The sequence below is a fragment of the Chamaea fasciata genome, unplaced genomic scaffold (genome assembly GCF_029207755.1).
Source record: "Chamaea fasciata isolate MVZ Bird 193981 ecotype frontalis unplaced genomic scaffold, bChaFas1.0.hap1 SCAF_1, whole genome shotgun sequence".
Taxonomy (NCBI): Eukaryota; Metazoa; Chordata; class Aves; order Passeriformes; family Sylviidae; genus Chamaea; species Chamaea fasciata.
The window spans coordinates 123,525,831-123,541,775 of record NW_027094086.1 but is presented as its reverse complement, the minus strand read 5'-3'; the positions used below and the strand labels follow the sequence as shown (position 1 = coordinate 123,541,775).

General features: G+C 35.5%; 1 protein-coding gene across 6 annotated transcripts in view; it reads right to left on the bottom strand.

Moving 5' to 3' along the window:
• Positions 1 to 15,945, bottom strand: part of SNX13 (sorting nexin 13) — a 64,605-nt gene that overhangs the window by 3,612 nt on the left and 45,048 nt on the right. For 4 of the 6 annotated variants that reach the window (XM_066196293.1, XM_066196285.1, XM_066196260.1 and 1 more), the window contains 9 exons: positions 13,335 to 13,404; positions 10,654 to 10,826; positions 8,124 to 8,231; positions 7,274 to 7,384; positions 5,826 to 5,987; positions 4,548 to 4,619; positions 3,549 to 3,694; positions 1,696 to 1,764; positions 444 to 556 (listed from right to left, as the gene is read on the bottom strand). In XM_066196293.1, the coding sequence (XP_066052390.1) occupies positions 444 to 556; positions 1,696 to 1,764; positions 3,549 to 3,694; positions 4,548 to 4,619; positions 5,826 to 5,987; positions 7,274 to 7,384; positions 8,124 to 8,231; positions 10,654 to 10,826; positions 13,335 to 13,404 (1,024 nt within the window). Of the gene's footprint in view, positions 1 to 443; positions 557 to 1,695; positions 1,765 to 3,548; positions 3,695 to 4,547; positions 4,620 to 5,825; positions 5,988 to 6,096; positions 6,380 to 7,273; positions 7,385 to 8,123; positions 8,232 to 10,653; positions 10,827 to 13,334; positions 13,405 to 15,945 lie in introns of those variants that run through there. The other 2 variants (XM_066196277.1, XM_066196300.1) reach the window with 2 other exon arrangements.

The window sequence follows — 15,945 nt, the reverse complement described above, 5'->3', positions numbered from 1 at the left end:
TACTTCCATGTTAACAACAAACTTAAACTGAATATTAAGTCTTTCAAACAATGTAGCCGGAAATTTGAGGCAACAGTGCCTTGACACAACATGACTAAACTAAAAGTTCTCTTACAGAAGAGAGTGTTTCTGAAAATTACTTCACTCTTACCCTATTTATGTGGAAACCATGTTTGCAAGAAATTGTACTGTTTTGGAACATACCTATTTCAGGCACAACTTAAATCCTCTAGAAACTTAATACGGGGTTGGGTCTAAGAGAATTACTGACAGTACACGTGAAAATGTCCAATGCTTTAATAATTAGAAACCTTTTCATTTAAATACAGTTCATACATCAATGTTTCTTTTCAGTACTTAAAACAATCAACAAAAATACTGACATTCACTTCAGTAACAATATATGGTATGAATTATTGGACTTTAATTCCACACCCACTTACCTGGCATTACCTCCAGCAATTTGGTTTTCCCTGCCACTCTTGTTCTCATTCTAATAGCTTTGTCCCTTCGTGGAACAGTTTCTGCTAAAATGCCATTGGGCCAAAAAGCGTCTCTGTAACAAAAGCAAATCTGTCAAAATACATTAACATTTTATCAAGTGAAAAGTTCTTTTAAATCTCTCAAGGCTATCTCATAAAATAAATACAAGGAAGTAACTTGCATACAATCTAACACACACTTCAAATAACAGAACGGGAAAAAAAATGAAGAATGATGAAGAAGATGAAGAAATCAAAAGCAAGTAGAACAACACACTCAAGCTTTCAGTAGCTACCATATACTTTTTTGTACAGGAATCAGAAGAAATGAAATTTTAATAAAATAATGCAAGTCAAAACCATTCAAATACCACATAGTTCTTACATAAAATAGACCTAAGACTTGCTTTTACCAGGCTTTATTGCTACTGAGACTCTAGGTCTACTAATTGCCTCATCAAAATTTTGACACTTGCAGTTATCAACCAGGTAAAGGTGAGAAGAAATAGTTTCAGCGTAGTAGAAAGTCCAATGTAAAAGACATGCCTCTAATAAGCTCTTTTGCCTCAGTGAAGGACAATTATTTTCTGAATAAAAAGTATGGATTCTTATGGTTTAAACACAGAACAGTACACTTGCAAAGTATGACCCTTTGGAGAATACATTACCCTACTTTGACTTTCACCCCAACAAAAAAAACCCCAAACTATAGGGAAAGAAAAAAGTGTGTAACACTTTCTCAACACCGATGTAGAAGACATCAAAAATTTTAGGAAATTGAGAGTTTCCAATTCAGACTTCAGTTCAATTGTATCTATCCAAAGTGAAACATTATCTCAGAGCTAGGGCTCTTTCAGTAATTTTCTTTCACTAACTGTCTGCCTTTAAAAGCAAGACATGTACATGCCTTCATCAAGACAAACAAGACACTACATCACTATAGTGAGAAATGATGAAATTTCTAAGTATATCTGTACTCTAGCTTTTCTAGACTGGTTAACAAAGAAGTTTTTAAGGTAGAGGAGAAAACTTAAAAATACTCATTTCTGTGTGACAATTGCTTTCTCTCACTTAACGTGTAAAAAGCAGTGTATGATCCAGCTGTATGCTGGAGAATAATAACAATTTCCTCATGTAACAACAGGAAGACATATAGATAGTAGACATCAATTGGTGGGTGCCTCTTATTTAACATCTGTGATAAAGGACGTACCTGAAGCGTTTCACTGCATCTGCTACTTGCTCGGGAGATGTCATCCAATCAACATGATCAACTATTTTTCTAAAATCAAAGCAACAAGTCTTTTGTTTAATTTTTAAAGCAGAGAACCCATAAGTGAAGCATTTTAAAGAGCATTCTAGGGCAAACAAAGTATAATTTCAACTTTCTCCATCTCTGTAAATGGTTCTATCATACTGCACAATAGGAAGGCAAACACTGATACTCAAGATAGAAATCTAAGCCCACTGATCACCCCCAAAAGCTAAAGCTTTTTTCTTTTTGGGTAAATAAGTTTGGGTAAAAAAGTTGGCTGTGAAGCTGCTGATGCATCTCCCATCAGCATTAGACAACTGGTTTGCTTGTAGAGCACTCCTCTTCCATGTTCTTCATGGAGCACTCAAGTTCTCCTTCTGTAAGCAAAGGAGCTACTCAGAATCTCAAAATACTTGCTGTAATGTGTACAGTTACTTCACAATCCTTAACAGGAGATACAGACTGATCATTTATCAGGCCTTCATCCTCCAACCCATACATACAGCTCTATATCCAAATCTAGGATGCTTACAGAAATGATACATGCATCTGTATATCACCACAATCCCAGGACTGTTTCCCTAACCACAATTTGAATTGTTTTCTAAGAAACAGAAAAAGATGATTTTTCTGCAGAATGTCATTAAATCCCAAGAACTTGACAGGACAAGTTTTGGAATGCTGACCAGAGGAAGCCATGAGTATCTGAAACGGCTCCAAATGCAGAAGCAACTAGTACTACACTACAGCCATCTCTGCAATAAGGAAGCAGCAACCTGTGCACAAACTCTGCTGCTTATATTACAATCTGGAAACAGCAAAAAGTATTCAGAGCTGTACAACAAGGCAGCATGTTCTTGGAAGTACAGTTCTCAAGACAGTTTTCGACTGGCCATAAGGAATTATATGAGAAAAACCCAGTGCTATTTTATCACATGGTTACACCATTACTGCTACCACAAGTCTCTATGTTTAACAGTGATGATGAAAACACCAGAAATATAATTGTGAAGGGTAAAAAGAAATTATACGGTGAGGAATGTCCTGAAAAAAAGTAATAGGAAGCTACTTCTCACCATCTAGAAATTAAGCTTTTGATTCATGGCACTGAATTAAAAGTAACAAAGCAGTTCTAAACCCGTATCCAGAATTTGTTGTTATTGTTTTGTATTTGTTCACATTTCAGAAACAAATTATTAGAAGGCAAGCCTGGAAACTGTGTATTTCTAAGATGAGGGCACAAAACATTACTTAATTAGCACTATTAACGGGCTTTGCATTTGCATGAATGTACATGTGAAGTACAAAGAACATGGAGCAGCCAAAACAGACCCCATAAGAGTCCTTTTCCTTTCCCACTTTCATCTTTCAAGTGTGAGAACAAATACTTGACACAGCAACTCAGTATAGTTCACATAATTTGAAAGGGCCAGTGTATCATTTGTGGCATGAAAGAGATGTAAGCAGAAATCATGCAGAAAGTAATAAATAATATTAATTTTAAAAGGTATAGTGGCAAAACAGAGCAAAAAAGCATAGATTTTAAGTTACATTCACAGAAACATGAACTCTCATATGTGAAAGCTCTTTTCTAAGTTCTCTGGCATGTAAGAGTTACTAGATCTTTTCTTTCAGTAATGTTTTGTGTTTATCTCCATTTCACACCACATTTGCGCTCAGTTTATTAATTTTCTTTGAAGAGTAATGCATGCAGATTTAAACCACAATAATTTAGTAACACCAAAAAGGATGAATAGATAGTGACTATACAGCACCATTTACATGATTGCTCAATATAAGAAAAACAGTACCTATTAATTGTGTCACCATATGTTGCTCTAATAAGTTGCTGAAGCAGATTTTTTATATTTCTTCTTAACCACTGATTTCTCTCCTTTAAATCAAAGACTTCATCCATAAGTAGAAGCATTACTCTCAGAGGAATATTGTCATCCACCTGACCACCAAGTAAAAGAATGAACAGTAAACTTCTATTTCAGTTCAAGAAAGCTACAGTTTTAGAAGCTACTTTTATGTGTCTTCAGTATAATCAACAACGACAAATAGTTTACTCTGTATTTTACTGCAATACAAAATCTTCCCTAAATCTTCCATAACACTATTACTAGCAAAAGTCTGAAAATTAAATTCAGATACACTGAATTTTTAAAACACGACAAGAAGCAGCAACTATTTCAAAGGTCAACAGTTATTACAGAATTTGAATAAAATTAACACATGTAAATATGTCCTAAAGAGAGACCTCATCCCTGACCTCTTCCTTGGTTGCCGTGTTTCCAACTGTCTTACACAAAAACTCAGGAAGGAGCTCTTCTTGGGCACCATTTTCTTACAGACACTAAAAATAATGACATTTCACTGCAATGGACTGCTTTTTATTTAGACATCATTGTAACCTGCATGACTATAACATGCTTTTATGCTTGAAGATTAAGAAAAGGATGATAATTTTACTTTTTTTAGCAGCTGATGTTACACAGATTGGCCCACAAAAATCGTGCTGGAGGGAGAAAAAAAAACCCCAAAAATGAAACCCCCAGACATAAAACACAGAAACAGTAGTACACACACTCTTCACAGTTATTCCAATGTTGTGCAAACCATTTCAGTGCTAGCAAAAATGTTAATTTTAAAAGGAAGTGTGCAAACTTCTTTTTAAAAAGTTTAGAACTGTTTTGAAGTATAGCGTCTGGTATTGTGTCAGAAAACAAGTGCAGCTCAATGCAGAATAAATAACTCATTTGTTTGGTTTTAGAGGTGTCAACTTTGAAAGGACAAATATCACTCACGTTGTCATCAATTGGTGCTGCAACACGGCAATGGTCAGGGTCTGAATAGGTTTTCTGCATCAGAGGCGGCACCTACAATAAAAAAAGCTATGTTAATTGCAGAAAAAATACTTTAGAGCATGAATAAATCAGAAAAAAATTCATAAGCAGTTTTTTATAAAAATATAAAACGACAACATTTGGTGAAAAGTAACTGCAAACTAATGCAGATAAATACACAGAAGCCCTTTCACCTTCCAAAACCAAAAGTCAAGTCTGTATACATTTTCGCACAGCTACCAAGATTATCAGCACCTTTAAGACAACCCACATCCAATTTATCAAGTGCCTAATGCGTCAACTGAAAAACACCTAAAAACTCTTATGAGACTGATATTTGTTTTGGTATTTCCTCCTGATTCTAACTCCTGCCCAGTCACGGCTTCCCAGCAAGTACAACTAAAATACATAATCAATCACACACCAGCAAAGTTACTAGCAATAAGAAAGTCCAGAAACAGTCAAGTAATTAAAAAAACCCTCACATATCTCCCCCAGGCCCCAATTTATTATTTACTCCCTTTCATGATTTAAGGGTTAATTCACCCATCTCAGTTGCTGTTCTACATCTGCCATCTATAACTGCTTTGGTAGCACAAAATGGAACAATCTCTGACCACAGACCATACAGCTACACACAGAAAGAGGAAGACCAGAGAAATGAAGGGAAGATGAACATGTTCTGAACATAACTACTTTCATAGGACTTCCAGACTGCATGTCATGCTACCATTCCCCAGCTCAAAAGTACTATATTTTATGAATGTAAGAGATGAGGGAAGATGGCAGGAAAGACAGAAAAAAAAAATAAAACTATTTAAACCAGAATTCAGCAAGGAATAAGCAGAAAAGAGGCTATCTCCTTATTCTGAGTTTCAAAATATATGGGGTTTTTTTCCCTAAGGAAAACAGTAGATGCAAGAAATCAGATTGAGAATGGTTGGTTAAAAAGTAAGAAAAGCCATGAATCCCATGTTCTTCTCAAGTTACTTCACTGAATTAAGTGAAGGAGAACTGTAACAGTCCGTAGATGCCACCTTAAAACACGTTACTTTATAGTAAAGATCTCCATTTTTGTAGTAAAATGCCTGCTTGAACCTTATTAAATAGGTGCAGGTACAAAACAGATTGGCCTTCTGTTTAACGACTTGCCTCTTCTATATAACATTAGTTTAAGTGAGTCAATAGCGACTCTTCTGTTAATTTACTACTATGTATTAACCACCAGTATTTTCTTACCTTGAAAAATGATTGCTTTATGTCTTGTCCCAATCTCTCTGACATTTTACCCATGTTGTCTGACATTTTAGTCATTCCCTCTGCCAGGCTGTCAGGGATAGACTTGACTGCATTTGATACGTTTCTCATGGAGTTACGCAGTGGATTTACAAACGTATCCATCTGAAGGGGAAGATGTTTAACCAGAATTGTATAATCTATGAGGACACCAGCATATTAATACACTATGAGAAGTATGGCACTGTTCCAGAGAAAAATAATATAAAAGAACAACTCAAATTACTTAACTTCATGACAGAATGCAGAATACAGTTTTAATTTTACTTCCATTTATAGTTCTCATTTGTTACAACCCTACTGCAGCTATTTACATATTTCAACAGATGTTTTCCTGAGTCATTTCCATTTCCCATCCCTTGGCTTTTCTTAGCTTAAATTTATTTTCCTTTTCTTCTCCATTCAATACCATTTCTCCCTTCCAAGCTTTCTACTCCCAGATGTTTCAATTCTGTTTTCAACTTTTCATCATTGCAGCATGCCTCTTCTAAACAGCACTGGAATAGTACGTATCATGGCAAGTATAAGTAAAAACATAAAGTAGTTCCACAGAAACTGTTACAATTTTTCTTTTAGTATATAGTCTAAATTCAGCCCAAACAGAGGCACAAATACCAGTGTCATGCCCTTTAAAAAGTTACGCTGTAAAGAATCTTGTAAGCTGGAAAACACATCTTAGTCATTATATAAACCTTGATAAATATTTAACTATTTCACTGTGAATTATTTAAGGAATATAGGCAGGACAGTAACTTGAGGTGACAATAGACTTGCAGATGCTTTTTACATCTAAATCACTAAAACTCTAGAAATGGCTACATTTGCAAAGCAGATGCTCACACAAACTGGTCAACTGAACAAAGAACCATTTGTCTGAAGACAGTTCTGGTGGCTTAACAAAAAGGATGCAGAGCCCAGAGCTCTGAATTTGACCAATGACTCTGCATGGTTACACCTAAATACATAACAGGTGCTTTTGAAGGGAAATGCATATCGTGTTTTGGGCTGAAGAGTGGAAAACATGGTAACAGCAGCAAATACAGAGTAAAGAACTACAAAAAGAAATCAGAAAAAAAAAAAAGAAACACAGATGTCTGACAAAGCAACTTGCAACAAACACACTTCTACAGTACTCAGTGCAATTCACTGTGTCCAATTTCAAAATTTTATTTCCTTGTGATACAGACAGATTTACCTATTATAAAAAAGGTGGTTTTTTGGTTCCATATGTCCTCAGATACTTTGCCACTGAAAGTTTTAAAGCAACTCACTTGTAAGCTGTTTTCAAAGTGCTAAATAGCTTTTTATTATCAGGTCAACATGTCTGTTTAATGCAATCATTGCAGGAATTAATGCTCTAAAGTTCCCTTGACTGTCCAAAACATTCTTACCTTCCTTGCAAAATCCCCCTTCCCTTTGCTGTAGGCTTTATTCTCCAGGAAGTCATACACATAATGGGCTAAAGCTGGAGAAGCTTTCATCATTTCAGGATTTAACAAGAGCTGAGTAAAATAATTTTTAAAAGTTATTTTAATACATAATGTACAAGACAAAATCAAAGACATCACATCTAGCAATGTATTTTTTCATTCCTAAATTTTATTCCAACACTGCACTAGTCTCAAGATGGAAACAATGAGCTTCTTAGTAATTTCCATAATTTTAACCACTACGGTAATTGAAGCATCTTACAGAAAAATATACACCTTTATCATCAAACTGTCGTTTCACAGTATTTTACTAAACTTCATTATTTACTGTTAACATGTTCATTGACTTAGTCAACATATTTTAGTGCTAAATGACCAGAAAGTCCCTATGAAAGAAGACAACTGAATTTCTTTGTTTGGGCTGACAGGCCTTATCTGAATAGAGGGACTGTGTGGTTTGCCACACTGCTGGAGTGGGTGCCACGGAAATCCTTATGCAGCAGTACAAGAGAAAGTGAACACAAACATGTTAGCAGGAGAATTTCAGTGGCATAATGCTCAAAACCAACATACCTGGAACCTCACCAGCTCAAAAATGCTACGACAGAACTGGCTGAGTGAGAATAAACCAAAACACCAAAGAAAATGCAAACTTGTGAGATAGTATAAAGTTCTTATGTATATTATTTAGTTTTGTGTACCAACTACAACGCAGCGTTTTTCTTTTTATGGAAGAAAAAATCACAAAGGCAAGCGACGTCTGAAAAAATAATTCCAAGCACAGAGCTAAAATAAAACAGTAACAGCTTACCTGCAAATAAGCATTTAAATCTTTTTTCCTCTTTTCCAAAAACTCTCTGTCCATATTGTTAAATGTTTTTTTGCCAGGAAGTTTTAGTATATTTGCAAGGTTTTCAAACTAGAAAAAAAGGGAAGATTTTTTATTCTATTTTCAAGAGTTTCAAGTCTTCATATAAGGACATTCTATTCATCTATTCTTATATATATCATCTAACACCTAAAGAGAATTTTGCATCATACCCGGAACTCAGAATCCCTGGAAAAGCCAAAGTGGAATGTATGCTGTCAAGAACAAATGCATGAAAATTCCCAGGAGATTATAAAGGGTAAAATTTAATTCCTTGTGAAACTCTCTTTTGAAATAAAAACCAATAGAGTGTGCAAAAGGCTTAGGCTGAGAATTTATCATTATTATTTGGAATGCATTTACTAGGATTGTAAGACTACATAAAGAGAAAATATTTTCAAGAGAACTTGTATATCTTTCTAAAATCTCTTTCCATTCCTATCCTGATCAAGCCTATTAAGGAAATAATTAAACTTTTCTCACTGGAGAGATGGCAGCACCCAGTTTACACATAGCACATAGTTTACACATACACATGCTCTACCCGTCATGATCTGTGCCCTTTCTCCAGCTAATGACAATGATTGGCACTGGTTGACAAGTATTCTGACCTAGTTTTGCAGGAAGAATGGAAGCCCCAGGGAAGCAGAAGGGGAATAAGAGGCCCTAACACTCAATAGGGCTGAATATATTTGGTAAAATGCACAAAAAATAAAAAAGTGACAAGAACAAAACTTGAAGAATCAGGACTATCCCCATACAGAATCCAGACTTCCTGTAAATAGTATCCTTAAGGTGGTAAAGAGAGAAACATACAGTATTCTAGACTTTAAGAAACAACCTAGAAACAGGTTGCATCCTTTTCCTTTAGAAAAGACCACAACATTACAGATTTAAAGATACAGATCCATTCAGTCCTTGCAAGATCTCTTCTTGCATCAGTAAATTCTGGAAGGCCATGAAGCTCATAAAAAATTTATGGCCCGTAAGAAGCACCAAAGAATAGCTCTTTACAACTTTACAAATCCCATTCCCTTGCAAGTAGGTCATATGCGAAAGTAACTGAACAGAAGATGGTCTTGTTTTCATTTGGACTCTTGTATCTCAGCAGAAGCAATGTAAGCAAGTAACAGCTTCTATTTTAAATACAGCTATCTACTTCAAATGCTATTTATTACATGACTGATTAAAAGGACTGGCATGAATCTATTCAGTTCTCCAAGGAAAGAAACTCAGATACTTTGAACTGCTGACTTCACCTCCATTTTGGATCAACTATTTTCTCTGAAAAACAGTCCCTGCGCCCTTCTTATTAATTCTAAATCAATATTCTAACTTTTACCCTTAAGATGTCAATTAAAATGTCTCAGACAAGCACACAAGGCAGTAAGAATGTCTATTTTATTATCAAGACAAAGAAAAACTGTTGGGAGCATCTTAGATGCCACAGTGAATCACAGAAATCTCTTTACTTTTTGCAGCCTTAGTACTCTAGGGTAACATTTCTAGTCTCTGTAAGACTTAGCAACCAGAAATGTTGAGATTTCATATTTTGAGCATCTTTGTTTTTGCCATTTATATCTACTCGTTTAATGTTATCTTAGCTTTAAAATGACTGTCCCATATCAGCAGAATGTTAATTCACTCTAAGATCCGGGATTCTTCAAAACACTGAATTAATTAAAAAAATCAATTTGAAGCAGTACAAAAATTGGTATTTCAAATTTATTCACAGCACACTAAGATCATCAGAAATCCAAAGGAAAGTAGGACTTGATTTAAAATTAATTCAAATATTCAACTTTTTTTTTAATAAAGCCTTTTCAATTTTTATTACTGCTGTAATTTTAAAATGCTAACTTACCTGCACAGAATTTGTACTCTATGACTCTCAATTAATAACCGACTAAAGGGATATAAACTGACACTTCTGACTAGTTCAACGGTTATGCAGTCAAATCTGACTTTTCCAAAGGCTTGGTTTAAAAGCACTTCAGCCTCCTTTTAAAAGCACTGTGTTTTCATCATTTTTTCATGTCAGTAGGTTCTATTTTGTACCAGCTGGTGAACTACAACTCTCTATTTCTCCCTTCTTTCATGTTAGCAGGGGTAAGAGTCTGAGAATACAAGTACAGCAGTAAAAGGCAGATTGCTAGTAGTATAGTGAAGTGCTACCAGTTCTCCCTTTTGGGACCCCACCAGTTCTTAACATTCACTTAAAATCTAAATACCTATTTCCCAACCTCAGCTTTTATTTCCTAATCTCGGTGACAAACTCTAAAATGCTGTAACACTCTCTGAGACCAAGAGCACTTCCATACAAAGATTTAAAGTAAAATGAAGCAGTATGGGAAGAGGGGGGAGACTTTCTCTATAAGTTCCATTTCTTTCTCGTAGAGCAATCATACAGTCATCGGTTATTAAACTACCGAAACGTGCACCTATGAAGATTTCCATGAGATTGGTTGGTTACCTGCTCAGTGATCCTCATGTGAAAGTCATGGAAGTCACTGTAGCGCCGATACGTCTTCCACATCTCCTCACTGTTTGCATTACGCCGGTGGACAGTGATGGCATACAGGGCGTATGTCTTGCCGTGGTCATTGCACACTCCTGCCACAGCATATGGGTCAGAGTCAGCATAGACTAGTAATTTTGAAAACAAAAATAAAAAAGGAACAAACAGAAAGAAGGAAGACGAAAGGACACAAATGTGAAGTGAAGAAATGTCTGGAATGACAAACTTGAAAGACAAAAATGGACATGCAAGCAGAAAACTAACTATCTCTTTAACTTAAATACTGTACAATACCCTCAAAACTTACTAGGTAAACTTAAATAGAGATTAAGCAGCTTTAAAGTTAGACAGGTTTCAATGACATGCAAAACATAAACAAAACGAAAAATTTTCAACTTTTAAATAGTAAATTGAACTTTAAAAAAATATTTTAACTTAAAGAACTCAAGATGGGAGTGAAAGTCAACTGTGAAACCAGAAGAAATTCCAGTCTGCAAAGGAGTCTAATCACATTGCAAAAGTCTGCTCATCAAAAAAGTCTATAAATACAAGACAGTGATTGCAAGCTGCAAGCATTCATTGTTATTGGCATCAGTAATTTGTTATTAACTCAGCAGTAAGTTATTAACTTCAAGATAAAAAACACTCCATGCTATTTTAGACAACTATATATACAGACATGTGTGTACATATATGCAAAACCTTCTCTGCGTGTGCACACACACATTGTATGGAAAAGTCAATTCATAAATGAACGCATATAGCTATCTGAAATAGAAACAATCACCTTTTCGATGTCCATTAAATATTCAAGTCTTCTTGGACATTCCTTCCTCACAGAACTTTCCCAGCACAGTTTGTTTCAAAATCTTTCATTTTATTTAGAGAATAACCTAGAACTAATATTGTTTACACTGCACACCATTTAAATTGGCAACATGTTGTATTTCTAAGTATAAAGTCAATATTCAGTACCTACAGCTTTCCAGTGGCTAGATGAAAATATTTTTAATCAAGATCTCTGAATTTTTCTATCCACCCACACTGCATAAAACACAATTCTCCTGAGAAATCATCCTCTGTAGTACTTTCAGTCTTGATTTCTCTGAAGTATAATGCTTGCCTAAGGAGCCAGGGAGCACCTGTAGGATAGTGGCAGCTGCTGCCAATGCAAGAATTATACACTAGAAAGGTGAAGAGTGGACACAGAGCATCTTGTCTTTGCCACCCACCCTCTATAAGAAGAATGCTGAATGCTGAACCCCCAGGGGAACAGTTAAGCAGTCAGAATCAGAATGGTGCCAAAAGACTACCCAGAGTGTGGAGCCAGGAACCCCCAGCCCCACAGATGCTGCACAAGCCCTTTACACCCCTCTACACTCACACTGACCACTTGGTCCTGCAGCCACCAGACCACATTCCAGGGGCACTGCTAAATGGCATCTTCAGAACCACTTCAGGCAGAAAAAGAAAGAAGTTGTCCTGCTGCCCCTTATGTCATAGCCTCTTAGTTAGTATTTATTTTGCAACCCAAGACACCATGAATCCTGAAACACACAGAGATAATTCTGTCTCTATATAACCCTCACGCACAGTAAAGGATAGTAACTGAGTGAGGAAAAAAAACCTGCTCATAGATGCAGTTTAATATTATCTTGCAATACAAACCTTACAGATCTCTTGCTATAACTGGTGCACTATGCATTCAGAGTCAGGCTGGTAGTTATCAATACATGCTGCCCTCAAGATTATAAATTTTACAATTTATGTGGTTCTAAGTTTACCTTTTTGTCTTAGGTCAGAAAGATGAAACTTCTAAGTTTAATTCAGAAAAAAAGTACCACATGCCATTTTAATAAAAAAGCAGAATTTGATTCTTAACTTTTTACTTATTTTCCCCTTTCCCTGAGGACTGACTACCTTGACTCTTGGATTGCACAGAGTCCTCACAATGAGTTGGAATAGGTTTAATTAAAATGTAAAATAGCTGAATGCTTGCTGACAGCATGTGTCCATACATAAATGCATAGATTTAAAAGCATATTGCAGTGTAAAATCTACCAAAAAACTATCTTAAGACCACTTCACAATTTAATTACCCAATGCAATCTCATTTAACAAGAGCCTTTGCAAATAACAGCAGAGATTTTTTCGTTATTTACTCTCAAAAATGACACCACTATAAGGACAGAAGTCACTTCCTTAAACTAAGCTAAGTCAGTAAGGAAGCACAAAGAATAAGGGAAAAATATTAAACTAAGAGAATGAAACGCTCAAGAATTACAATTCTGTGACTAGAAAGAGAGATGGCTTTCAGAATTTCTTTAAATAATTGCTAAAATAAATCCTACCCAATAGTAAGTTTAATGAATGATTCTCCAGAGATAAAAGTAGTAATAATAATAATACCATAAGAAATAAAAATTAAATCACTTTTTAAGCTCAGATATGTAGTCTGCGACCTACAGAAAAAATACTGTAAAGATTTCCAAAAGGATTTAATGGAAAATATGAATTCAAATGTTTTATGAGGCCAAAAAAATGAAACAATCATTATTTCGGGGCCTGTAATATTACAAAATTCAAAATAAATGGTGGGGAAAAAAGTAAGCAGACATCATAACAGATTCACTTACCAGTATCTGAGATGTATGCATGGAGCTGAACTGTCTCATCAGAAGGGCCATTTGAAAGGTCATCTAAGGACTGAAGGATGGGGAGACAATGTAGGAAGGAAAATGGGAAAAAAAAAGAATAAGATCAGATATACATCATATTTGAGATGTGTTTTGATTAATCCATTTAATTTTCAAACTTTCAGTTCACTAAACTAAAAGTTCAGTGCACTGTGACAATGCAGATGTTTTTACCACCTGGTTACCAAAGCCATTCTTTTGCACAGTGTAGGGCCCTTCATTTCCCCCATCATTTTCACACACAGTTTTGTGACCACTCCTATTTGATCTTATCTGCCACTTCACTTTGGTATCTCAACTCTAATGGAAATACTAAAAACGGTCTTTTGCTGAGCATTGGGAAAAAAAAACCCAAACAAACCCAGAAAATCTCTTGAACAGCTGAGGAGATACAGATGTTGTGTAACAGGACTCTTGGCTGTTGCCTTCACAGCATTCTGTTCTCTTTCAAATGTCTTTACACACTACACAAATGCTACACAGCAGTAGAAACTAGAAGTTTTTCTGCTTTATGTAAAAAAAAAAAAAACAACATTTTTCTGAGGAATATTTTCTGTCATAAAAAAACGAATAGGTACATGCTCAGCTGGCTAATGCTCTGTCTCCATATTTAATAATTACTGCGATCAAAAGAAACCTAATGGATCTTTTAGAGAAGCCTTGTTTTTAGTTAAAATTAATACATCTGATTACTAAGGTTTAACATAATAAAGCTCTTCAAGACTGTTGAAAGACCTGCATATGCAACAGAAAGAAAAAGAGGATGGGCTATGCATTCTAATCTTAAAGTACCAGGTTTAAAAAAAAAAAAAAAAAAAAAGTTGGAGCTACCTAAGCAGAATTCAGACACTGGCATCCCATTTACTTTGTATATTTGACCCCAGAATTCAAAAATTCTCCAAAGAAACACATTCACAATAAACACAGCTATCTGCTATCTTTTATAATTTAACCAAGCCAGTTTAATAGTGACTTCCCACAAAAAGTTACCTACAATGGGACTTACTGGTTAGCAGTGCCATGCCCATATCAAACTAAAACCTCTACCTACATCAGTTCAGTTTCTAAATCTCCTGTTTCCTTAAGCATAAAATAATATTCGAGATTACAATCAAAACACAGGCTGGACTTAAACATGAATTATTTAAAGACTCTGTTCTTGCCCCTTCTTCATCTGAATCTTTATCAACTCCACAATATCCCAACATAATACTCCATTCTTTCCTCTAGTTCTCTCCAAGGAATGACTCTTCTCTGCCTCAACCACCTCAATCAGTCTCTGCCTAAATGTCTGCTACTGAAGGTGAGGGAAATAACATTTCTGTTATGAAGTCTAGAAACCAAATAAAAGGCAGCTTGAAAGTGTCTGAATAACATGCAGTAGGGAGTCTCCTGAATATCTTTATGATATGCTTGTAGATTTGTACTACTAAGGTCCTAGACTGAGAAATGGTAGAAGAAAGAAAAGCCCTTTTGGGGGAATCTGTTTAGCCACTACATGCTATAGTGCTAGAAGTTTATGTCTGTTGAACTGTAGAACAGATGAATTTATGCAAAAATATTTTGACAGCAGACATCAGCTTTACCTCAAGAATCTACAAGTTACTGGATGCTGGAGAGTTATTCTGGTAAAGTATCACCGTAAGTGGGTGCTCCTTTAATTTTATGCTTGCTTTCAGTCATTGTTGGACACAGGACTCTGACTTAGTCCATTCTTTAGCAAGTCCCTTGGACAGCCATGACCCTGTCAGGCATGCTGCTCTATACTGCAGTGTTCAATTTAGGAGCAGAGTATCACCTGAAACTGGCTAACAGAAGACATTTTTGGAAGCTTGGATGAAGTGCTTGATGTTCTGAAAGCTCTAGGATTTGATTATCAATAAGATGGAAGGGATGTGATGCTATAAGAGAAGACAAGTAACTGTCAACTGCTCATATGTTTTGTTTGCTGCAAAATACTGACATTAAGGTAGTGTTATATTTTTTTAAAGGCATAATTATTTCTTGTTTTCCTGCTCCCCTCCACTGTCACTCAAGTTCAGATTTCTTTGTGATTACTGAGTGGGGTTCAAAGTGACATATGCTAATGACTGCCAAAAGTTCAACCCAGGCACTTCAGCTGCCCTTCAAGGTCTTGGAACACCTGTGTAACTCCGATTTACTCAATGCAAAGCTCCCATTATGAATCCTTTAGAGGAAATCTGCAAGAGTCTATAAATATTGACAATGACTTTATACTCCCCAAATGTGACCCACTGATTTAATATAGTAGATTAATGTATCAAATCAAAAGGCAGAAATTCAGATATTTTTGTAAAACAACTTTTCCTCAAAACAGTTTTGAGCCTCTCTTCCAAATTCTTCCAGTGAAAGTATGGACTGCAGACAATTTATTTTATAATAGAAACTTTAGGAAACATTCAGCTGCTGTGGCAAGGCACTATACAGCAACTATTAATACAAGTAAATTAAAAGGTTGAAATCTGAACAGATAACACAACAGACAGATATTTAATACAAGCTAATATCTCTGCCATTAGATATATTCACA